This window comes from Ascaphus truei, chromosome 6 (assembly GCF_040206685.1).
Source record: "Ascaphus truei isolate aAscTru1 chromosome 6, aAscTru1.hap1, whole genome shotgun sequence".
Lineage (NCBI taxonomy): Eukaryota > Metazoa > Chordata > Amphibia > Anura > Ascaphidae > Ascaphus > Ascaphus truei.
In genome coordinates, this window is record NC_134488.1 from 54,459,812 (window position 1) to 54,486,765 (window position 26,954).

The following is a 26,954-nucleotide window of genomic DNA, read 5'->3' on the forward strand; positions in this document are numbered from 1 at the left end:
GTGTCTTGGGGTTACCCCAGCGGGTTAGTCCGCGGAGTCTGCCCGGTCTCTCGGGCACCAGAGCTTCCTGCTTCACCTGATCTGTTTCCCTGGAGATGTCGGTATCGCCAGCATCCATTTCCCTGGTGATGTGAGAGTGACATCTATCACACTTGAGTAACCCTAAGACACTCACAGGGCAACCATAGTAGCCATCATGCCAGGTTTCCATGGCAAACCATATCTAAGCAGCAAATGAGAATTAGATCTACTGTAGGTAATTGGTTAATTAAGTGTTAATTAATTTTTCTTTAAAGAAAAAGTCTTCATTAATACTTCAACTGCTTTGCTTGATAATGACTACTGCATATCACTGTACGTTTTATGATCCTGGGAATCAAAGTATTTAAAAAATACACAATTAAATATGTAAATATGGAAGTTTCTGAATACTTGTTTTATAATCCTACTGCAAATCTGAATGTTGATCCCACTAAGTGCTGATTCTACCTGTCTTATTCAAATAAGAAACATTGATATGCTTTTTTATTTACAGTATTTCCCCCAGCTATTTGACAGTTTTGTAGCTGGGAGACGTTGCTGCACGGGCCCTAATAGGGCTAAAGGCGTACATTTATTAAATAATGAAATGACTTATTTATTAGTGTTTATTCTCTAGATGGCTTTTAACAGTTGTGATGATTATCATGCTAGTGAATTTATCCATTAATCCTTAGGGTCCTTGGGTCGTAGCAACTACATCATGGGATCTGGCACTGCAGAGGCCCCATGACGTACAGTAGTAGCTACATCAAAACATTTCTAGGGACATTCACACTGATGAGGTATGGAAGGAGGGTGACTCCTCTCCGTCACCAGTGATGGAATGATTGCTTTGGTGATCTGAGTGCCGGAGGGACCGTGGCACTCTGACACTCAATGGTTAAAGGAGCAGTTCCTTTGGATAAAAGTGAACTAAGGACATGCGTAATATGGTAAATGTACCTGATTGACACCTATTTAAAAATAAGCCAGACATGTACAAGTATTTTTTTGCAATTGTTTAAAACATTGGTTAAAAAATTATTGGGTGGGTTTTATTAAAAATGTATGTAATTAAGAAGCCATTGTAAATATAAGTAGGAAAATGCTAAATTAAGCAACTCGAGAAAAAAGAAACAAATGACTTTTTTAACAGGATACCAATTAATACAATAGTTACTGTAAAGGGGATCGAATGTTTCTAAGGAAGACAATTACACTGATAAATGGTTTGATTTTTCTTTGACCTGCTATTTCAAGATGCCTGCAGGCCCCTGGATGCTTGAAACTGACATTGAAGGACCTGTCAGAATGGTGAGCTCCTAAAAAACTAGCAAGTGCCTATGACATGTTGGGTATTTCATTTGGGAACTCTAAAGGTAAACTTCCAAAAGCAACCCGTATTATGGACTCTTTACTGCCAGTGGAATTTGCAACACCTTGGTCTTCGTTGACAGAAAAGAGGAGCATCTTCTGTAGGAGGCTAGAAGTACAAGCAAAATATGAATATTGCAGAACTCCATACAGAACACAACAGAGGTTATATGTATAAATACAGGTGCTCCAAACTCTTGGGCATCCTTGCAGCTGACCAGACCATGTAGACCACAAAAAAAATGAAGAAAGGGCACTTTCAGATTTCAAATGCAAAAAATATTTATTAAGTTGCAGTTAAGTTAGCATGACCAACATTTCAGCGGACATAGCAGCCTTTTTGTAGTCTGGTATACAGTGCATCATCTTCATGGGAAAAGATAAGGTGGTTGATAAAAACATGTTTCCCCTTCAACTTGCAATAGTGCTTTAATGACTTTTTAGGGTGGGTCAAATTTAATTGCAACTTGTTCTACAATCCCTTAAATGGTGAGAAACACACAACAATTGAAATGTTTGCTGTAAAAGACTTTGGGTCTTTAAAGCACCCACTTTTTAACTTCAGATATTCACTGAATGCCTTATTATGTTATTTGTAATAACAATGTGTGCATCAAGCAACCCCCCACCCCACCCCCGCCCCTTGTTTTACCCATATGAATATTTATAACCACTGACCCTCAGTGGGAGCTATAGAAATCCCGTGGGAGCCTGAAGGCGCAATAAAAACCAGACAACTAACGAAGTGTTAATTAAAGACTCTGCCTGTGCATATCAGACAGGAATTAATTGCATCACTAATAAAACGGTGTTGGTTATTGTTCTTATTACATAAACAATATACATTGAAATCCCAATAAAGGAGAGAACGGAAATAGAGTTATGAGCAATGATTTCTGTGTCGAGTTTGTTGTTTATCCAGGAAGCCTCACATCATGGGGGATGTGTATCAAGTTAATTTCTGAGCAAAAAAGTGTTTTGACGCATCACACCAATTTTTGCAGCACAGCGGCATGAAATGTAAGAAACCTTTTCTTACATCTAGTGCTGATTATTAGGAGCTGGAAATTTACGCCATATTAGGCTTAGAGTACTAGAGTACTTTCTGATGTCAATGGAAGGGAAAAGGTGAGGCAAAGAGGCGCACGGTTGAATACATTTCATTATAATCTGTGTCATGTAATTTCTTCCTAACTTCTATTGTACAGTAAATAAAAATACCACTTGTGGTGCATTTGCAGGTCTCAAATAGGCCTGCAACCCTGTATTTCTCCATTATCGCTTAGCAAACAGTGCTTCCACTTTACTTCTTATCCATTGTAACATGGAACCCTATAAGTTTATGTCTGCGTGTTACACAGCTTTTCCGCACAGACCAATTTCTATTGCAATTCTCCAAATTGCATTCTGATGCACATGAGACAAACGAGGGAGCAAAGTGTTTGATACATTGATGCATGTAGAAGTAAGATGAACATGCACTATCTTTTGTTTATAACAATCTGAGCTCTGATTTAGTGTTAGATTCAAGTAGATAGTTGCCGATTTTGCCAGGCCTGTGTAAAATCTAGGCTTTATAATGTAATTTTACTGTATTTCTTTGTTTCCTCATTTTGTTTGTGTGTCTATGTATGTATTTTATTCCCTTATCTAACGCTGATACTGTATGCAGCACTGTACATATGGCTTTGACAGTACAACTGGTCTCTATGGCGCAGAGCATGCAATCTACTTTTGGTGCCTGAGACAGAGGGAGGTCAAGAGGAGCTGAAACAGGGCTTTAACACAGGCTCCTCTACTTCAAGGTCAATGCCATTGATTTTAGTCAGTGCCTTTACTCACTGATATATACAAGAAAAGGATATCAGTGCTACAGTGTACACTCAAGTGTATATCAATGTGATTTAACGTGTGTGAAAATTTAATTAATTACAGTACTGGAAAACGTATGCGATATCACTAGTTTGTGAAAATGGTGAGATAAATAGGTGATTTAAATAATGCCCTCGTGGCTTGAAGCATCCAACACTTGCGATGAAAGTGTTATTAGTGTTGATATGTCATAACTGCTTTTAGCAATCAATATAACATGCTAGTTGAAATAAATGTAATGTCAGCTCGCAGAAGAAAGGGAAGGAGATAGGGAGACAATGCTGCATTCTAAAAGAAACCAATTCAAGGAAACAAGTATAATAGCAAAAAAGATTGTGCATGCTCCAAAATGTAACGGTATAAAGATATTATATTGGGGTTGATTAGAACAGGGTGCGCAAAGTTTTTGGAGTGCGCCCCCCTGAATGAGAGCCCTAGCGTTCACGCCTCCCTGGCTGAGAACCCGGCGTCAAACAACATTGTGGGTCATGACGACGCGTCATGACGACGCGTCACATCACTTGACCTCAGTGTATTTTGCCGCCGCGGTGCCATGGCGACGCGTCGCCAATGACCCGACTAGCAGCAGGTAAAGGACGTTACAGAGACGTTACAAATGCCTCCCTGGCATTTAATGTTAGTGCCTTGGGGAAGGGCGCGGGGCCTCTGTAACCACCGCATCCCCCCATGAATATCTTGCACACCCCAGTTTGCGTACCACTGGATTAGAAGTTCAGTATACACTCATACAATGTAATAGCAAAACAAGTTAAATAGTGGCACTCAGGGCAACTTATACAAAACAAAAAATATATATAAAAAAATAATGTAGTATGGGTCCTCCAATAACTACTCCGGATTGATCAAAATACTGCCTAAAAAATGGATACATACTGTATCAGCTCATCAATTAACAAAAATACAAATATGTATGTATGTATGTCTTTATTTATATAGCACCATTAAAGCTGCAGTTCAGTCTTTTTTTTTTGTTTTAATTAATTTTTTTACTTCAATAGTTTCATGTGGGCAATCTCTAATTACCTAAAGAACTGTATAGCTGCCAGTCAATTCGTTCTCCATGTATTGATCTGCAAAATTTGGCAAGATCTTTAGAGATGGCATATGTTTTTCTTCTGCTTCTGTCACTCAGTCGAAGCTCATGAATATTCATGAGCACTCCTGCACTGACATGTGCTAGAGGGAGGGCAGGGCTGACACAGGGGTGTGCCAGGGCTTGTGACAGGACATGAAGGGGCAGTGCCTTAGCAAATGGTTGTTAAAATAGAATACAAGAAAATTGGTCTTCCAAAGTTGTTGTTTTTTTAAAACAGAAAATGCTAAAAGTATTTTTTTTTTACTACAGAACTGATTTATTAGAAAAAACACACATGCAGGATATTGACTGAACTGCAGCTTTAATGTACATAGCGCATCACAGTAGTAATACACGTGACAATAATATCAATTGCAAATAATACAAATAACAGATCATGGGAATAAGTGCTTCAGACATAAAAGTAACATTTAGGAAAAGGAGTCCCTGCCCCGAAGAGCTTAAAAATACTAGGTGCTTTTGGAATCTCTGCACCAATAATGGGTATTGCTCCAACCAGCTCCGTGGGCTAATCAGCAAAAATGTAAACCTTCAATAAGGTGGATGTTTAAAATACTTGATGACATCTCTGCATAAATAAGCTGGTATCTGAATAGGGTAATTCACTCCCAAACCGCAGTAGTGCCCATTCTTGGGCTGTGGCCAATTCGAAAACCACTCGGGAGAGAGTGTGTGTGTATGTGTGTGTATGTGTGTGTATGTATGTGTGTGTATGTGTGTGTAATACAATTCCAAAGCAGGAAAACAGTTTCAGGAGAGGAGAATCCTGCTTGTGCACCCACCGCAACATAGACAAACAAATTCTTCAAGTGCAGGTCTCCTCTAAGACAGGGATACAAGAGAACTTTCACCAGGTCAAAGGTCCATATGTGGCCTGAAACATTGTTTTTTTTTACTATTCTTGGCTGTCACAATAAATGAAGAACTTCATTATGAACTTGTGAGTAGCGCTTTACTTTGTATCTCTTTCTTAGAGGAGAATTGCAGTTTGAAGAACTTGTGTGTGTTTAATACACAACAGAAAAAGAGCCCAGACAAGCACTCTGGTATACTAAAAATGATGTAAATAAAGAGATAATTTATTGCATCACAAAAAAATCATAAAAGCACAAATCCAATCCTCCCGAAAAACGCCCAATACATACCTCAATACTGTATATAAACAATTCCTTAATACAATCACAAATCTATAACAAATCTAAAATACCAACTAGAAAAAAAATATCTCTTGTGGTGAGAAAATGAAAATCCCCACGACCAGCCGGTTAACCCTAAATAATCTCTGTTCTACCAAATACTCAAATCCCTATACAGGCATACCCCGCATTAACGTACGCAATGGGACCGGAGCATGTATGTAAAGTGAAAATGTACTTAAAGTGAAGCACTACCTTTTTTCCACTTATCGATGCAAGTACTGTACTGCAATCGTCATACACGTGCATAACTGATGTAAATAACACATGTGTAACAGGCTCTATAGTCTCCCCGCATGCGCACAGCCTTGGTACAGGTAGGGAGCTGGTATTACTGTTCAGGACGTGCTGACAGGCGCATGCGCGAGCTGCCGTTTGCCTATTGGGCGATATGTCCTTACTCGCGAGTGTACTTAAAATGAGTGTCCTTAAACCGGGGTATGCCTGTATAGCAGCATAAAGAGCTCCATGGTGGAACAAGATCTAATACCCATACACCAAAATTGAAACTAAAAACACAAGATAACTCCAAAACATATGAGGTTCGATCATATAGAGTTCACATTCTTATATATTCTGTGACTATGTAAAAACCGACACATTCGAAGATGAAATGCAGGAGTTCAGAAATGAACAAAAACCATTATGTCCAGAGCACTATTGATTCATTTAGAGGCAATATTAATAATTAAGTCACGCATATTGTAATCTGGAGATATGGTTAACAAGTGGCTTACCCAAAAATACTGGACACAATGGTGAAAAGTGCAGCGCCCTCAAGACACAAACAAACACAGCCCACGGAGCTGGTTGGTGCAATACCCATTGTTGGTGCAGAGATTCCAAAAGCACCTAGTATTTTTAAGCTCTCCGGAGCAGGGACTCCTTTTCCTAAATGTTACTTTGTCTGAAGCACTTATTCCAACAATCTTTTATTTGTATCATTTGCAATTTATATTATTGTCACGTGACGCACAATGTAAATGAATGGCACTATATAAATAAACTCACACAAATGTTTTTGTTTTTTAAAGTGCCGTGAGTAATGATGCTTTATACATTTTTGTATTAAAAAAGTGAGCTACAGTTGTGTGAAAAAGCAAGTACACCCTCTTTGAATTCTATGGTTTTACATATCAGGACATAATAACAATCATCTGTTCCTTAGCAGGTCTTAAAATTAGGTAAATACAACCTCAGATGAACAACAACACATGACATATTACACTGTGTCATGATTTATTTAACAAAAATAAAGCCAAAATTGAGAAGCTATGTGTGAAAAACTAAGTACACCCTTACTGCTTCCATAGGAATTAAGATGCTAAGTAGCAGACAGGTGCTGCTAATCAAATGCCCTTGATTAATTGATCATCAGCAAGTGTGACCACCTCTATAAAAGACAAAGATTTAGCAGTTTGCTGGTCTGGAGTAACACAATGGCAAGGAGGGAAGACATCAGCAATGATCTTAGAGAAGCAATTGTTGTTGCCCATCAATCTGGGAAGGATTAAAAGGCCATTTCCAAACAATATAAAGTCCATCATTCTACAGTGAGAAAGATTATTCAAAAGTGGAAAACATTCAAGACAGTTGCCAAACTTCCCAGGAGTTGACATCCCAGCATATTCGCCCCAAGTTCAGACCGTGCAATGCTCAGAGAAATTGCTAAAAAAAAACAAGAGTTACATCTCAGACTCTATAGGCCTCAGTTAGCATGTTAAATGTTAAAGTTCATGACAGTACAACTAGAAAAAGACTGAACAAGTATGGTTAGTTTGGAAGGTTTGCCAGGAGAAAGCCTCTTCTCTCTAAAATGAACATGGCAGCACGGCTTAGGTTTGCAAAGTTGCATCTGAACAAACCACATGACTTCTGGAACAATGTCCTTTGGACAGACGAGATCAAAGTGGAGATGTTTGGCCATAATGCACAGCGCCACATTTGGCTAAAACCAAACACAGCATATCAGCACAAACACCTCATAACTGTTAAGCACAGTGGTTAAGGGGTGATGATTTGGGCTTGTTTTGAAGCTACAGGACCCGGGAACCTTGCAGTCATTGAGTCTACCATCAACTCTTCTGTATACCAAAGTATTCTACAGTCAAATGTGAGGCCACCTGTCCGACAGCTAAAGCTTGGCCGAAATTGGGTCATGCAACAGGACAATGATTCCAAGCACATCAGCAAATCTATAACAGAATGACTGAAAAAGAAAAGAATCAAGGTGTTGCAATGGCCCAGTCAAAGTCCAGACCTCAACCCGATTGAAATGCTGTGGCTGGAACTTAAGAGAGCTGTGCTAAACAAATGCCCGCAAACCTCAATGAACTAAAGCAACGTTGTAAACTGAAGCAACGTTGTAAAGAAGAGTGGGCCAAAATTCCTCCACAACGATGTGAAAGACTGAAAGTCATACAGAAAACGATTACTTCAAGTTATTGCTGCTAAAGGTGGTTCTACAAGCTATTGAATCATAAGGTGTACTTCGTTTTTCACACATAGGTTCTTCATTTTGGCTTTATTTTTGTTAAATAAATCATGACACGGTGAATATGTCATGTGTTGTTGTTCATCTGAGGTTGTATTTACCTAATTTTAAGACCTGCTAAGGAACAGATGATTGTTATGTCCTGATATGTAAAACCATAGAATTCAAAGAGGGTGTACTTTCTTTTTCACACCACTGTAGATCACAACCGGGAAATTACAGACCTGAAACCCTGACATCAATAGTGGGAAAGCTATTTGAAGGTTTAGAATGGGATAATATTCAGGAAAACCTAAAAGACAACAAAATTATTAGTAAAAGTCAGATGAATATGAAGGTCATGCCAAACTAACCTTATTAGTTTCTTTGATGATATAAGTAGGAATTTAGACCAGGGTAATGCAATTGATGTGGACTACTTAGATTTTGCAAAGGCTTTTGATACGGCGCCACACAAGAGGTTAGTGTACAAAAAAAAGTAAATTGGAGTCAGTAAATATATTTACACCTGAATTGAAAACTGGTCGAAGTAACAACAGAGAGATGGAACTTTTTTTGGATTGGAATAATGTTGTGAGTGGAGTACCTCAAGGAACAGTACAGGGACCCCTGATTTTTAACGTGTTTATTAATGACCTTGAGGTTGGCATAGAGAGCAAAGTCTCCATTTTTGCTGATGACACTAAATTGTGTAAGGTAGTAGAATCAGAGCAGGATGTATTTCCCTCCAGAAGGACTTGGATAGACTGGAAACTTGGGCAGGTAAATGGCAACTACGGTTTCATACAGATAAATGTAAATAGGGTTATATTAGGTGAATCGAGGAGAAGGATTTAGGAGTGCTTGTAGACAGCAGGCTTAGCAATAGTGTCCAAAGTCATGCAGTAGCTGCAAAGGCAAACAAGATCTTATCTTGCATTAAATGGACCATGGATTGAAGGGAAGTAAACATAATTATGCCCCTTTATAAAGCATTAGTAAGACCACACCTTGAAAATGGAGTACAATTTTGGACACCACTCCATAGAAAAGACATTATGGAACTAAAGAAAGTGCAGAGAAGAGCCACCAAATGAATAAAGGGGATGGCTAATCTGATTTATGAGGAGAGGCTAGCTAAATTAGATTTGTTTACATTAGAAAAGAGGCGTCTAAGAGGGGATATGATAACTATATACACATATATTCGGGGACAGTACAAGGAGCTTTCAAAAGAACTATTCATCCCAAGGGCAGTACAAACGACACACTAAATCCTTTAAGGTCGGAGGAAAGGAGATTTCACCAGCAACATAGGAAAGGGTTCTTTACTGTAAGGGAACTTAAAATGTGGAATTCATTACCCATGGAGACTGTGATGACAGATACAGTAGATATCTTCAAAAAAGATGGCCATCTTTTTAGAAAGGAAAGGTATGCAGGGATATTTGGAGCCCCTTATGAGATATCATTAGATGATATTTCACTGGGGGGTTTTTCTTTGCCTTCCTCTGGATAAATATACTGTTAGCCAGTGGCATAGCTAGACATGTGCGGGCCCCCGGGCAAAAAAATGCAGGGCCCCCTCATGTCTCTCTCCGTCCCTCTCCCTCTCCCTCCCTCTCGCGTATTTCATTTTCTCTTTGTGTCTCTTTCTTCCTGCATCCTTTCCTTTTCATGCCTGTTTTTACCCCATGATTTAACCCTTCCCCTCACTCTCACCTTTCCCAGCCTGTCTCTCAGGCGGCAGCTCCAGCTCAAGCTTCATGCTGCACTTCTTGAGGCCCCGCCCACCTACGGAGGCTCTGCAGAGGAAGGAATTTCCCCTGTCCTTCCTATTATGTCTCAGGACCACGCCCCCTGACCCAGGCCCCGCCCACATGCAGAGGAAGAGATTTCCCTTTGTGATTTCTTCCTGTATCTCAGGCCCAGCAATGTGCCGCCGACAGAGGGGAGCGGGGCCCCCAAAGAGTGCAAACCCGGGCTTTGCCCGGGCCAAAACTACCCCCTGCTGTAAGCACAAATATAAGATAAAGTATCTGTCGTCTAATTTAGCCTAGGCTGAACTTGATGGACATATGTCTTTTTTCAACCTCATCTACTATGTAACTGTCAAGTTAAATAGACTAACAGAGATTAGTGAATCTGGGCCTTTTGCTTTTGATTGCAAGTACAGGCAACAATGAAAAATTATATCTCTCAGCAAAAGGGGTTTCCCCCGAGCCGGGGGATTGCTGCTCTAAAACAACAGTATCCCTCCAAAATTATGTGTTTTTCATCAAGGGTCCAGCGGAGCTCACCCATGATGCTCCCAATAACTGGATGCCAATAAATGAGACTACAAATACAATATAGCTCCCAAGGTAAGAAAAACCCCAATCCTGTCTCTTGATGGAGTTGTACAGTAGCTTTCTATTGGCCTCCAGGACCAAGAATACTTGTTCTGGAGGTACAAAGTGTGATTTATCAGCAATGGGGGGCTTCAAGGAACTTCACCTTTGAGCTGTGCTTAACTCCCCGGATCAATCAAAAGAAAAAATATATATACAGAAAAACGTCTGAGTACTTATTTAAGACATCTGTGCGCAAAAGTAAGAACTGTACCACTTGTGATTACAACAAATGAATATTAATTCAAACAATTATGTATTACAGGGTATACTTATATTTACTTTCTTACCGGCAATGTAGAGAGAAGCATTCCTACTAAATGCAGTTCCTAGAGGGTTTCTTGCCACACAGGTGTACACCCCTTCATCAGTTTTCCCTTTACGTTGGTTAAGACGAAAAAAGAAAAGCGATCCGTCTAGAAGTAGTGTACGCTGGGAATGTGCATCATCTTTGCTAGTTTCCACATACTCGCCATTTCGGTACCATTCAATTGTTGGTTTTGGATTTCCTTCAGCCCGACAATTCAATGTGGCTGGCTGGTCCCTCCGTACAACTAAGTCCGCAGGGTGATCGATGATAAGGGGTGAAAATTCCTCTAAACGGGATTTTGAACCTAAAAAAAATAAATAACAATGAACATTTCATTTTCATTAGAAGGTTCTTTACTTATTTATTTGATACAGTACCAATAAGTCCCTATAGAGTTGGTTAATAGTAAAATATACTTCAATAGGTACCCTTTAAAGTTACTTGGTAAACATGTTAAGTCAAGACACTGGAGCGGTTTGATTTATGCTGGCACTAACCTTTGTCTGATGTTACTAAGGATGGGCACTTCCACTGATGTGTTAGTTTTGTATTGGTTTCGGTACTAAAACAAGAAAGTTTCTGGGATGCGGTTTTAGTTTTAAAACTTTTGTGTGTTATGGAAAGCATAATTTGTTTTGTCTTTTTTTTTATAATTATAGAAAAAAAATGTTTTTTGGCAAAATCTCAATTTTGGTGCCTTTTTTTATATGTACTGTATAAAGTGTGTGTGTGTATTTATATATGTATGCATATGTATATATTTGTATGTGTATACCGCATGTATACGTGTATATAATATGTGTGTGTGTATGTATGTATGTATGTATGTATATATATATATATATATATATATATATATATATTAATATATATATATATATATATATATATATATATATATATATATACATATATATATACATACATACATACATACATACTGTACATAGTTAAGTTATGGTGGGTAAAAAAAGTGACAAAAACCCTCCACACTAAAGCATATAGCAAATGGAAATATTACTGTATGCTCATTTGCATGTCTTAGACAGGTTTGTAGCCCTGCCTTTCACCATTATCACCCAGCATACAGTGCATCAACTGAAGCAAGGGATTCTGGGAAGTGACATGCAAATGAGCACACCGTGCCACCTTTTGCTTCAAAACCATATAACATGGTCCCCTAAAGCTTATGAAACAGCTGTCTTTGGGTGGGTTTGTTGGCTATGCATCTTAACCCAGGCTGTGCTCAAATCAAAAGCTGTGAAATGCAGCAAGCATAAGCTTTAGGGGTCCATGTTATATAGTTTTGAAGCAAAAGGTGGCACGGTGTGCTCATGTCACTTCCCAGAATCCCTTGCTGCAGTGGAAGCACTTTATTCTGGGCGGTAATGGTGAAAGGCAGGACTGCAAACACACACACACATATATATATATATATATATATATATATACACAGTTGTGTGAAAAAGAAAGTACACCCTCGTTGAATTCTATGGTTTTACATATCAAGACATAATAACAATCATCTGTTCCTTAGCAGGTCTAAAAATTAGGTAAATACAAACTCAGATGAACAACAACACATGACATATTACACCATGTCATGATTTATTTAACAAAAATAAAGCCAACATGGAGAAGCCATGTGTGAAAAACGAAGTACACCCTTACTGCTTCCATAGGAATTAAGATACTAAGTAGCAGACAGGTGCTGCTAATCAAATGTCCTAGATTAATTTATCAACCACAAGTGTGACCACCTCTATAAAAGCTGACGTTTTAGCAGTTTGCTGGTCTGGAGCATTCAGGTGTGTGTTAACACAATGCCAAGGAGGAAAGACACCAGCAATGATCTTAGAGAAGCAATTGTTGCTGCCCATCAATCTGGGAAGGGTTATAAGGCCATTTCCAAACAATTTAAAGTCCATCATTCAACAGTGAGAAAGATTATTCAAAAGTGGAAAGCATTCAAGACAGTTGCCAAACTTCCCAGGAGTGGACGTCCCAGCAAATTCGCTCTAAAGTCAGACTATGCAATGCTCAGAAAAATTGCAAAAAATCCAAGAGTTATATCTCAGACTCTACAGGCCTCAGTTAGCATGTTAAATGTTAAAGTTCATGACAGTACAATTAGAAAAAGACTGAACAAGTATGGTTTGTTTGAAAGGGTTGCCAGGAGAAAGCCTCTTCTCTCTAAAAAGAACATGGCAGCACGGCTTAGGTTTGCAAAGTTGCATCTGAACAAACCACATGACTTCTGGAACAATGTCCTTTGGACAGACGAGACCAAAGTGGAGATGTTTGGCCATAATGCACAGTGCCACGTTTGGTAAAAAATCAAACACAGCATATCAGCACAAACACCTCATACCAAAGGTCAAGCACAGTGGTGAAGGGGTGATGATTTGGGCTTGTGTTGCAGCCACCAGACCTGGGAACCTTGCAGTCATTGAGTCGACCATCAACTCTTCTGTATACCAAAGTATTCTAGAGTCAAATGTGAGGCCACCTGTCCGACAGCTAAAGCTTGGCCGAAATTGGGTCATGCAACAGGACAATGATCCCAGCCCACCAGCAAATCTACAACAGAATGGCTGAAAAAGAAAAGAATCAAGGTGTTGCAATGGCCCAGTCAAAGTCCAGACCTTAACCCGATTGAAATGCTGTGGTGGGACCTTAAGACTGTGCATAAACAAATACCCGCAAACCTCAATGAACTGAAGCAATGTTGTAAAGAAGAGTGGGCCAAAATTCCTCCACAACGATGTGAGAGGCTGATAGTCATAAAGAAAATGATTACTTCAAGTTATTGCTGCTAAAGGTGGTTCTACAAGCTATTGAATCATAAGGTGTACTTAGTTTTTCCCACATGGCTTCTCCATTTTGGCTTTATTTATATTAAATAAATCATTACACCGTGTAATATGTTATGTGTTGTTGTTCATCTGAGGTTGTATTTACCTAATTTTAAGACCTACTAAGGAACAGATGATTATTATGTCCTGACATGTAAAACCATGTAAAACCATAGAATTCAACGAGGGTGTACTTTCTTTTTCACACAACTGTGTACACACACACAAACACAGACACACAAACACAGACACACACACACACACATATATATTCTTAATAAGCCTGAATGATATATAAAGATAACATGATCAAACAAATCACACAAAAACAGGATACTTTTTGAATATTTATTTATCCACAAATTATTCAACATTCAATATCAATATGTGACAAAGTATGTGAACCTTTAGGTTCAGTGGCACCCCCTTGAGCAGCAAAGACTTCAACAAAAAAATTCCTGTAGCTGCTTATCAGTATCTCGGTTTTGAGAAATGTTGGCCTAATATCTAATTATAAGGTTAAATCTAATTATAGCTAATTCTAAGGTTAAAAGTGACACAGTGAGCTCATTTGCACATCATTAACCAGGAATTTATTTTGTAGATTAATCACGACAGGGTAATGAAGATGTGGGGGACCTATAGAAGACATGTTAACACACATGAGGTGCATGAATTTTCTTCAAGAAGATCATTGAGAAGTTTTAAAATCTGGAAGTGTCCAGACATTATTAGTATCGTAATGTACAGCAAATTGTTCATGTTTGGGTAGGCAATGGCAATAGTGTTGTTCTGGTGCAAGAAATGGTGCTTTAAACTAGAATATATTTTTTTTGCTTCTGCTATTGCTGCTCTGATCAACATCTGGCTGAGCACAGATAATCCAAAAACAAGGCTATTGCGATAAGGATCAGCATACAAACACACAGCAAAAAAATGTAAGGAATGAACTCAACAGGAACACGTTTGAAGAACAAAAGGCCACGCACGTAAACTGTAATGACATTTAGGTTCCGGAACAAACGCTTTAACTTTTTTTTTACCTAAATGAAATGTGTTTGTATGCATACTAGATATAGTTACATAAATACATAGTAAATTAGGTTGAAAAAAGACATTCGTCCATCAAGTTCAACCTATGCTAAATTTAGACGACAGACGCTTTATCTTATATTTGTACTTACAATAAATTGATCTAATGATATCTTATAAGGAGAAAAATAAATTCCTTCCTGACTCCAAGGATTGGCAATCAGATTACTCCCTGGATCAACATCCTTCTCATGTTTAGTTATTTGGTATATCCCTGTATACCTTTCTTTTCTAAAAATATATCCAACCTTTTTTTGAACAAATCTATTGTATCTGCCATCAAAGTCACAATGGGTAATGAATTCAACATATTAACTGCCCTTACTGTAAAGAACCCTTTCCTTTTTTGCTGGTGAAATCTCCTTTCCTCCAACCTTAAGGGATGACCCCAAGTCCTTTGCACTGTCCTTGGGATAGTTATTTTGAAAGCTCCTTGTACTGTCCCCGAATATATTTGTATATAGTTATCATATCCCCTCTTAGACGCCTTTTTTTCTAATGTAAATAAATCTAATTTAGCTAGCTTCTCCTCATAAGTTAGATTGTCATCCCCTTTATTCATTTGGTGGCTCTTCTCTGCACTCTCTCTAGTTCCATAATGTCTTTACTAAGGAGAGGTGCCTAAAATGTTACTCTATATTCAAGGTGTGGTCTTACTAATTCTTTGCCCGTTTACTGCAAGATAAGATTTTGTTTGCCCTTGCAGCTACTGCATGACTTTGAGCACTATTGCTATGCCTGCTATCTACCAGCTCTCCTAAATCTTTCTCCATCAAGGAATCCCCTAATTTATCCCCATTTAATTTGTATGTCGCCTGTTTATTCTTGCTTCCCAAAATCATAACCTTACATTTATCTGTATTAAACCTCATCTGCCAATTCTATCGAAGGTCATAGAAAAATGTGTCCACTCCCAATTAAGCAATTATTATACCAAGACAAATTTCCCTAGCCAATTCCAATCTGGCTTTCAGCCCAAACACTCCACCGTAACTACCCTGCTAAAAGTTTGCAATGAAATCCAGTGTGGAATGAAACGGGTACAACTCACTGGTGCAGTATTCCTAGATTTTGCAACGGCTTTTGATATTGTTGATCATGCTATCCTGCTTAAACTCCAGAGCTCTGGAATAGGAAAGCATGCTTTAAACTGGTTTCAGTCCTACCTATCAGGTATATCCTAACATGTGTCCATCTCAGGTTCTAACTCCAACCCCCTGGATATCACCTGTGGCGTCCCGCAAGGCTCTGTTCTGGGGCCCCTGCTCTTCTCAGTGTTCATCAATGATCTTCCCACAGCTTGTAAGGAAGCCTCAATACACATGTATGCAGATGACACAGTCCTATATGCACACAGCCATAGCCTCTCTGACCTTCAACACATACTTCAGTCTGACTTTGAGACTCGAAAACTGGATTTTCCACAACAAACTGTTTTTAAACACTGACAAGACTGTAACAATGGTATTTGGGACCAAGAAGAAATTTTTAAAGCTTCCAGCGACTGAGCTCCAGATTAGAACCAACACTAACACCACCCTAACCCCTGTCACTAGTTTTAAATACCTGGGCATATGGTTTGACTCCCACTTAACATTCGGGATGCACATTGATACCCTGACAACCAAGACCTATGCCAAACTAGGGGTACTTTACAGGAACAAATCCTCCCTAAGTCTCCTGGTCAGAAAGCGTATCGCACAGCAGATGCTAATGCCAATTATTGACTATGGAGACATAGTATATGGCTCGGAACCTCAAACCCACCTTAACAAACTTGACACCCTCTACAATTCAATTTGTCGTTTTGTTCTCCAATGCAACAACACACATCACTGCGAAATGCTCAAAGAACTAGATTGGTCATCACTCGAGTCTAGGCGCAAAGATCACCTTTCCTGTCTTCCCTTTAAATTCTTTATGGGCAAGCTACCCAGCTATCTGAACAAGCTCCTCACCCCTACCACATGCAGCACTTATCATCTTAGATCGGACTCCAAAAGACTGTTCATGGTCCCAAGGCTCAATAAAGTATCCGGCCGTTCCTCCTTCTCTTACCGTGCACCCCAAAACTGGAACAACCTACCAGAGACTCTCACATCCACCACCAGTTTAAGTTCTTTCAAATCTAAGGCTGTCTCACATTTTAATCTGGTCTGTAACTGTTTCATACGCCCATAATATATATTTTCTTTAACTGTGCACGCAATGTCTTGTATATAATGTATACCCTGTTCATTTATGTAACTGAATTTGTAACCATGTATTATTTGTCTTAACTCTGTGCACAGGACATACTTGAAAACGAGAGGTAACTCTCAATGTATTACTTCCTGGTAAAAGATTTTATAAATAAATAAATAATTTACCTGTCCAAGTTTCCAGTCTCTCCAAGTCCTTCTGGAGAGAAATTACATCCTGCTCTGATTCTACTACCTTACACAATTTAGTATCATCAGCAAAAATGGAGACTTTGCTCTCGATGCCAACCTGAAGGTCATTAACATACAAATTAAACAGCAGGGGTCCCAGTACTGATCTGTGAGGTGCCCCATTCACGACCTTAGCCCAACCTCCATTTATGACAACCCTCTGTTGTCTATCCTTCAATCAGTTTTCAATTCAGGTGCATATATTTTTAATGAGTCCAATTTGCTTTATTATGTCCACCAAACTCTTGTGTGAAACCGTATCAAAAGCCTTTGCCAAATCTAACTAGACCACATCAACTGCATTACTCTGGTATAAATTCCTACTTACCTCCTCAAAGAAACAAATAAGGTTAATTTGGTATGATCTATCCTTTATAAATCCATGCTGACTATTACTAATAAGTTTGTTTTCCATTAGGTATTCCTTAATATTATCCTGTATTAAACCTTCAACTAGCTTCCCCACTATTGAAGTCAGGCTTACAGGTCTGTATTCCCCGGTTGTGATCTCGCTCCCTTTTTAAATATAGGCACCACATGTGCTTTACGCCAATCTTGTGGTACTGAGCCTGTGGAAATGGAGTCCTTGAATATTAAATGTAATAGTTTGGCCATTACTGAACTTAACTCCTTGAGAACTCTTGTATGTATGCCATTGGGGCCAGGTGCTTTACTTTAATCAAGCCATCTATGAACTTCTTCCTCAGTAAACCAATTGTTAATTAATATAGAGGCCGTGGTTTCCTCCTGCGACACTTCAATTGAAATTGATTCTTCCCATGTAAACACAGAGGCAAAGAATTTGTTTAATACCTCTGCTTTCTCCTTATCGCCAATAATCTGTCTGCCCATCTCACATATATTTTAATTTTTAAACTTTGTTACTAATGTTTTTACAGATGTTTTTAGTGTTGATTTTACTTTGTATTGCAATCCTGTTTTCCTTTTCAATTTTTGCTAATTTGATTTCCCTTTTTTCATTTCCTCCCCTACATGTTTATTTGCCACACAGACTTGTTTCTTTTATATTTATTACCCACTGTATACACTGAAAATTGTGCTTTTCCAACAATGATTTAAACACTGCCCATTTATTTTACAACATTTTCCCTGCAAAAACGTAATTCCAAATTATTCCTTAGTTTATTAAAAATCTGCCTTTCTAAAATGTTAAGTCTTTGTTGGACCCACAGAATATGGTTTTTGATAATTTATTTCAAATGTTATGTTTGTTATGTTTCATTTGTTATGATCACTGTTTCCTAAATGTTCCTCAAATTGAATATTTGTTATTACGTCTACATTGTTTGATATTACCAATTCTAGTAATGCCCCTGCCCTGGTTGGTTCCTCAATAACTTGAGTCATGTAATTGTCTTTTAGGACACCCAAAAAACCTGTTTCCATTAGTTGTAATGTTAATCTTATTGCCCCAGTCTACGTCTGGATAGTTAAAATCCCCCATTATGCAAACATGACCTAGGTTTGATGCCTTCTCCATTTGCAAAAGTCACAGATATTTGGTGGTTTATAGCATATCCCTACAAACATTTTCTTTATACTTTTACCTCCACTGCTAATTTCTATCCACAAGGTCTCCATATTTTCATCAACATATTCCCTTATAATAGGTTTAAATCATATAACGTGCTCCACCACCTCTTCTATTTGCTCGATCCATCCTCTAAATTAGCTGACCATCCATGAGTTTTATCTCACCATCTTTCAGTAATGGCTATGATATCATGATATCATTATATCTATTATTTCAAGCTCCCCCATTTTATCTGTCATACTTCTTGCATTAGCAAACATGCATTGAAGTTTTTTTTTCCAGTCTGTGCTACTGTTATGTTATCTGCTCCTGCTTTTCTACTTCAATTGTGTTTAGTCTTTAGAAGTTTTCTAGTATTATCTACATTTAATATGTTTGTCTCCCTGCTTGGCAAACTCCCATTTCCCTCCATTCTCCCTGCATGACCCCTAGCTATTTCCCAATTCCTATCTATTCTGTCTAGTTCATTACCTGTTTCTAGCCCCCCACCCCCTCCTTCCTTGTTTAAAATCGCCTCCAACCTTTTTAACATCCTTCCCCCTAGCACATTTACAAAGGTTTCAATTATAAAAATTAGAGATTGTCTTTTAATCTCCAGAGACATATGGTCACAGGATGAATTCAAACTGAAAATGATGTGGTTTTATTTACCAGCATTTCTTTTTCATTGTTCTTGTTGTTTCTGTTTTCTGTGGAATGTCTTTCCATAGGAAATACAGTAATTAGTATTTTGCATGGCTAAACACTTAGCAGGAACTGACTGCTTTTTAATACACTGAGGTCTGTACTACAGTTGCACAGACCTCTGTGTATTTCTACTAAAATATGAGACAGGAAAAATCTGTTTTAAAAAAGCAGTCAGTTCCAGTTAAAAGCATTATTTTAACATACAATTACTTGGCACATATTTTTTCTACAATATTGCCTTTCATTTTCTTTGTTCTTGTAATCAATTACTTCAAAGTGAAATTCTCAAATATTTTCTTTAAAAAAAAATTATTGATTTAAAAATACTTTAAACATGTTCAGGTTCTTTATAAAAAAAAAAAAAAAACATTTTCTAACCCACTGGTCACTGAAACTCAGCCATGGTTGCTACATGTGTAACTCATTTAGAACTAAGTGTAAGTTATCCTTAAAGAAGAAAGTACATTCTGTGCTTAAATTTGTAAAGCTATTAAAAATCCATTCTCGTTTTTTTATTTCATTTTATTACATATATATTAATATTAATATACTGTATCTCAAATAAAAAGATCACTTGTGAGCACATTCACATGTCTTAGACAACTCTGCGTTTCACCATTATCACCTAGCATACAGTGCTTCCACTGCAGCAAGGGTTTATGGGAAATGACATGCAAATGAGGACACCGTGTCTCCTTTGGCCTGAAAACCATTTTTACATGGAACCCTTATAAGCTAGTTCTCGCTGTCTAAGACATGTGAATGTGCTCACAAGTCATCTTTTTATTTGCTATATGGTGGAGGTTTCTTGTCGCCTTTTTCACCCACCATAACTTAAATAGTGTATGGTGTATGGTATATACAGTATATATATATATATATATATATATATATATATATATATATATATATATATATATATATATATATATTATTTGAAGCAAGGGATCCTCCTGGCACTGAACCGCTGCACTCAAAACTACAGGGACTCCTAATTACTGAGATACTTAATTTTGAAATACCCTTACAATAATTCTAATCCATAATGAGGAACAATATGGCCACTGGGGTCAGCCTTACTCTATTGACCAATAGAATACCATGACAATCGTGAGAAGACACTATGTCTTCCAATTAGGTGACCCCACAGCTACTGTATCTTAGCACTTCCTTCCAAGTACTGGCAAAAGCAAAACATAAATAAAAAATCTCCTCACTCAGGATGTCCATGGAGCTGTAAATTCTGTGGTGTATCCCCTCATTCAAGGTTTAAAAAAATACTTGATTTGGGGGAGATTTCTACAAATTTTAATATAAACAGTATTAAAGCAGCAATACTACATTCCGGCTTTTTTCTTCTCCTTATTTTGTATATGTAAAGCATGTAACAATGTATAATTCTACATGGATATTGGGGTTCACAGCACTCAAAAATAATGAAAAAATGAGAAGAGATTCAATGTTAATAGATCATTTGTATTTAGTGAACATACAGTATGATGATACTGCAAGCAGTGCCAAGCAATAGGCTACAGAGAGCCTAACTAACCAAACGGATATAAGCAATATCTACAAAGGGAAGGGAATTGGGAGTGTAAGAAAACAAATACAAAACAAGACGGGAGGGAGGGAAAACTAACCTTCTTCAAGCCATTCCCACAGACACTACAGGCCTGTGGTACTTCCCTTAAATTCCTCCAACCACTCCTCTCTCCTGTTGAAATTCTTATATATGCCTAACCAGTAACAGTGATATCGGTAACTGGACAATACAGACACGATAGCCGTGAAACGCGGAGGCCACTAGTGTCCCAGTTACAATGAAATACTGAATCTGGCAGGGCAGATTGAGTGATGCAGAGTACCTACTGTACTAAGAAAAACAAACACAAATACGCATAAAAGCACCAAGCTGCGAAGAGCAGTGTAAGCCTATAATGACAGAACTGACAACTGGTGTGAGTATATTATAAATAATACGAGTGATATACAGTACAGTAGGTGATCATATTATTACAGGTTTCCAATGTTGTAGACAAACATTGGAATACCCACTATGGTGTGCAGTTGCAGGGTAAAGCGTAGCCGACAATGTAGTGTAGATCATATATTGGAGGGCAGAGGTAGGTGATAGCCACTGTCAAAGAAGGATCCCTGGCGTGTAGCGAAGTGGACGGACGATCTAGAGAGGCCACGGCACATCCCTAGATCAGGGACAACCACACAACAACTGTATTCCCTGGTCTGCGGAAAAAGATAAAAGGTTCAAATGATGGTTATGAGAGGCACACTGGTAGGCAAAAACCAAGTTAGTATGGGATGTGTGATAAAAGGCTCACTAGGGCATTGTACTCAGAAAAACTCTAAGCCTTGTTCCTTATTAATCCCTTCTGGTGCCAATGTACCAAGTGTCCTAATCCATTTCGACTCTCTCTGGAGTAATAGGCGTGAGAGGTTGCCTCCCCGCCGGCTTTTCTCCACACCATCGATGACCTGATAACGGAGTTTGCTAACGTTATGCGCAGCAGGTGAGGGGGGGCCTCTTCGCTTCTCCGAATTGCAGCTATATGCTGTCTAAATCTATCTTTGACGTGTTGTGTGGTTTCACCCACATACCCAAGGTCACATGGACATTTGATTAAGTACACGACATTGCAGGATAAGCATGTGTAGTATATTTTGATAAATAATTTTTTGCCTGTATGTGAATGAAAAAAGAGGCTGCCCTCCTGCATACTACTGCAGTGACTGCACCTGCGGGATCTTAATTTGGGGTTCTCAAAAAAGTTTGTCATTTGGTTTTTCCACCTATATCTGCTCTTATCAAATTATCGCTTAAATTACGTCCTTTTTTATAGGAGAACAGTGGTTTGTCTGCTAATGTAGAGGCCAGTGACTGAGAATAATTTTTCTAACCCTGGTGCTCAAAGTACCGCAGTTCGATACAAAAGAGATTGAAAACGCCCTCATAGTAGTTGGTTCATGTACATTTTTATACAGTAAGTGTACCCTCATAGGGCCTTCTGCTTTTCTTCTCTGTTCCACTAAGAGTGAGTTGGGATAACCTCTATCAGCAAATTGTTTCTGCATCTCATCAAGTCTGGATGGACTGTGAGGGGATTACTGATGATCCACCTAGCCCTTAGGAACTGGCTATACGGCAGGACCCTCACAATCCCTGGGGGATGAAAACTCGTGAACAGGAGTAGATTGCTCCTGTCAGTTTGGTTGGTATACAGGTCAGATTCTAGTTTATTATTTTTGATCGAGATCATGGTATCTAGAAAATTGATTGAATGTATAACCATCTGGGAGGTACATCCAAGTGTCTCTTGCCCCATTTAGATCTTCAATCAGGATCTGAGCCTCCAGATCTGTGCCGTACCAGATGAGGAATATATCATTGATGTAGCGCACCCACATATGCCCATGTATCCTGTACAGTGGATGGTTAATGACAAAGTCTGTCTCAAATTTGATCATAAAGATATTGGCGTATGTGGGTGCGACGTTAGATCCCATAGCCGTCCCTTGTTTTTGGACATAGGAGTCCTCAAATAGTAAGAAATGTTCCCTAAAAATAATGGTAAGTAAATCTATCATGAGCATTCTTTCTTAGGCTGTGCTTATAGTGCCAGCGACAGCGATGTGAAAGTCGCGTCAAAACAAATGCATTGTAGCATCGTCTGCGCTTATAGTGCACGCAACGGTGACGGCGCAACGGCGACGGCGCAATGGAGCGACAGTGCTACCAAAAATCTGGTAGTTACTGATATTTGTTTTTTTCAGCGACAGTCTCTCAATGTAGCCAATCGGAGAGTTTCTCTACCTTCCCCTTTTATGTGCTTCGCTGGCCAGCGACGTCGCCTAAATTTGAAATGTAACATTTGCAATGGCGACGGCGATGTCATTTGTCGCGTCGCTGTCGCCGGCACTATAAGCACGGCCATAAGGGGTGAATGAACCTGAATTCAGCAAAAGTCTGACAGATTCAATCCCATCGTCATGTGGAATTGATGTGTACAGACTATTATAGGTCAAGTATCACAAGAAGTAATGTGTCATCGTTTACCGTGAACCCACCGATCTCTAGAAAATCAGATCTTGAATATAGGAGGCTGAGGTGGATTAAGCAATTTATCTATGAACATTGCAAGTGGCTGAAAGATAGTCAGTCCCTGCCACTATTGGGCTTCCAGGTGGTTTACTCAGGTTCTTATGTATTTTTGGCAGTGTATAGAACACGGAAATCATAGGATCTTTTTTTTATCAGAAAATCTTTTTGTTTACCTAAATCACCCTCCCCCCCCTTAAAATGCAGCCGTGAGAACCTATAAAATACTATGTGTGATTCCAGGGGTGGGATTTAGGGGTACTATCTTGTAGTTTGCTACATATGATAGCTGGCATAAAATCTCTTCCCTCTAGTCTCTTCTGCTCATGATAACAAATCACACAACCTTTATTTGCAGGTTCAATTATCTCAGAGTTGGTTTCAATGTTGCTGAGTATTTCTCTTTCAGACTTTGTAAAATTAGTATGTCTAGGTAAAGGTGGTGGTGCCTTTTTGACTCCTTCTATATCCCTTTGGACTAGTGAAATGTATGTTTCTATTACATGATTAGTAGCCGCTGGATTGAAGCTTCCTTAATTCTTACAATCTACTGATAGAATATGTAAAGGTCTATTTTCTGCAATATCTATATGGAGGCCTGTATTGACTGAGGGGTGTTCACAAAGAATCCCTTAATATGCAAGGTCCTATAAAACTTTGCGAGTTCCACGTCCAATTCAAGAGGGCCTATTGAGGTAATGGGAAAATATGAGTGCCCCTTGTTTAGTACCTGAATTTGGTAAGGGGAGAGGGAAATATCAGAGATGTTTACCACTAATTCAGAGATCGGATCTGCATCCCTCTCCTCGACTGTCCTCTTGCTTTGCTGTTTCCTTCCTGCTCTCCTGCTCTCCTGCTCAGACTCGATTTGTCTTTGGTCTCTTTTGTTCTAAATAACGTACCCTGCCCACGGACGAATCGCTTTCCGTTGAATCTGTCACATCTTGTTGGAATTGGGATCTTGTGACTGATATCTGTGGTCCCCATCGTCTTAAGTCTCTGCATGAGTCTTTCTACTGCCAAGAATAGACTTTACCCTGGTCATAGACCCTAGCATCATGTAGGAATTTGGATCTTTTCCTATTCTCAATTTCCTTACTGTATTTAAGTATACTTTCGAGTTCTTTCTTGACTAGCAATGTCAGGTGCTTCTAACGTGGCATTAATGGCTTCCTCTAATTTACTAATTTTCTGATTTGTTTCAACCAGATCCTTCTGTATGTATTCTATAGTTAAGATTATCAGGCCCAGAGAACATTTATTTAATATGCCCACGCACTTCTTGCAATACTCCTGATCTGAAAACAGAGTAGGTCTAAGTGTGCACCACAATCCTATAGCTATTCTTTTCAGGCAGAAGTACTCCGCGAGTGTGGTGGCATGTAACTCAAAATTAGTTTTGTGTCTCAATATTTTGTCTAACTACTTTGGTGTGTCATGAGTATGATCTTCTGACAGGAAGTCTCTCCTGCCTACACACAAAGTGGCAATGCGAGCAGCTCAACAACGGAGTAAGCAAATGTGTGCGTATTAGCAGGGATATTTGCCTGTGCAGCATTTGTATCCTGGCTAAAAGACATAGGGAAATAAAAAAGGGTGCACGCCTATAACAAAGTATGGGTGATAGGCAGCACTCCACCGTATCAAGGAAATAAATCAGTAGAAATATGGTGCGGGGGAACTTAGAGGGAACTCAAACCCTCCTAACAAAGGGATATGTGGATATGGGGTTTCCCAGCACTCACAAATAATGAAAAAATAACAAAAGAGGTTCAATGCAAATAGATAAATAATGTTGTATTTTGTGAACATATGATGATGCTACAAGCAGTGCCAAGCAGTAGGCTACAGAGAGCCTAACTAATCAAACAGATATAAGCAATATCTACAAAAGGAAAGGAATGGGAGAGGAAGGAAAAAAAGAAAAGACGGGGGTAAGGGAAATCGAAAAAAAAAAAACGCAAAATGTTGGAAGGATAAATACAAGTAGGGCAATGTTTCGGGGCCAGAATGCCCCTTCTTCAAGCCCTTTCCCACAGACCCTATAGGCCTGTGGTACATCCCTTCAATTCTTCCAACCACTCCACTCTCCTGTTGAAGTTCTGATATATGCCTAACCAGTAACAGTGGTTTAGGTAACTGGACAATACAGAAACGATAGCGGTTAATTCAGAATCAAGATACACTGATCTGGAATAAGGTGTCAAATAACAGTAAATGATGGACACCAGAGGAGTTAACACCAGAATGAAGCAAATGATGTGACTAAACACTTGTGACTGTACCCACAAGTTACAATCAGGGAAATCACATTAAAGCCATACTTTGGGAAAATGCCCAACTCTACTAAAAAGAGTAAATCATAAAGACGCACAAAACACTAGTACAGAGAATTGAAAAGAATGTAAACTGGTCAAACGATTTCATAGTGGTACAGGGTCTCTGCGATGAGTCAGTCCTCTGAAAAGCCTCTACAGACTGCCAGTTGATGCCGATATGTAAAGCATCCCGCAATTGAGTCACATCATGTTCCATGGATGGGGAGAGATGCTGATGAGCCAATCCCAAAACTCGTAAACAAGGAGAGGAGGGAGCCTGGAGCGCCGTCCGATGAGTGGCCAATCAGATGCTTTAAATCTTGATTGCACCCCATCAGGGCTATTTAAGACGAGACATGACGTTAGGTCTCTACTCCCCCCCTGAACAAGTGTAGGGTACTATGTGAAACGTACGTCGGGTTTTACAGGCGTCATAACCATGACGTCAGTGGTTGAGAGTTGATGCAGAGGCAGTTAAACTACGGACCATACCCAGGTAGTATAGCGGTGGTTGGCATTACACATTATGATGTTTTTCTGATATACTATTGCTTTTTATAATGATACATCAACACAACCTATGTGAACGGAGGCTTTAATGAGGTACTGCTTGATTGCGATATACCGATTATCACTGTGCGTCTGCTTGGAATTGCACGCATCTCTGGGCAGTGTGGCTTAAGATGAGCACAATTTGAATACATTTGTGGTGTAAACAGAGCTCCACGTGTTCCTGTTGATTGACGCCAAACACCGCAATGTGCTACAAGTTATGCTATTTAATGTCTCCAACCTATGTGAACAGAGGCTCTAAAGAAGTACTGCTTGATTGCGATACCGGCTCACTGTGTGATTGCTTGGCATTGCATGCTTTTCTCGGCGGTGTAATTTAGGATAAGCGCAATTTGAATAAACCTATGGGGTAAGCAGAACTCCAACATTCTTGTGCTGTTTGATTCCAAGCACCGCAATATGTTACAAGTTGTTTGACTGATACTGATATAACATGACTTGATTGTTACATTTTGCAAGCACCTTAGAGTTAATACGTTACTGTTAGAGCAACAGCCTATTTTGCACAGACAAATAGGTGCTGATGTTCACACAGAGTAATCCAAACTACCTATGTGAGATTGTTTCGTCCTGCA

General features: G+C 39.0%; 1 protein-coding gene across 4 annotated transcripts in view; it reads right to left on the bottom strand.

The window, feature by feature from the left end:
• Positions 1-26,954, bottom strand: part of ROBO4 (roundabout guidance receptor 4) — a 255,040-nt gene that overhangs the window by 183,393 nt on the left and 44,693 nt on the right. For all 4 annotated transcript variants that reach the window (XM_075604310.1, XM_075604307.1, XM_075604308.1 and 1 more), the window contains exon 2: positions 10,734-11,057. In XM_075604310.1, coding sequence (XP_075460425.1) covers positions 10,734-11,057 — 324 coding nt within the window. The remainder of the gene's footprint in view (positions 1-10,733; positions 11,058-26,954) is intronic.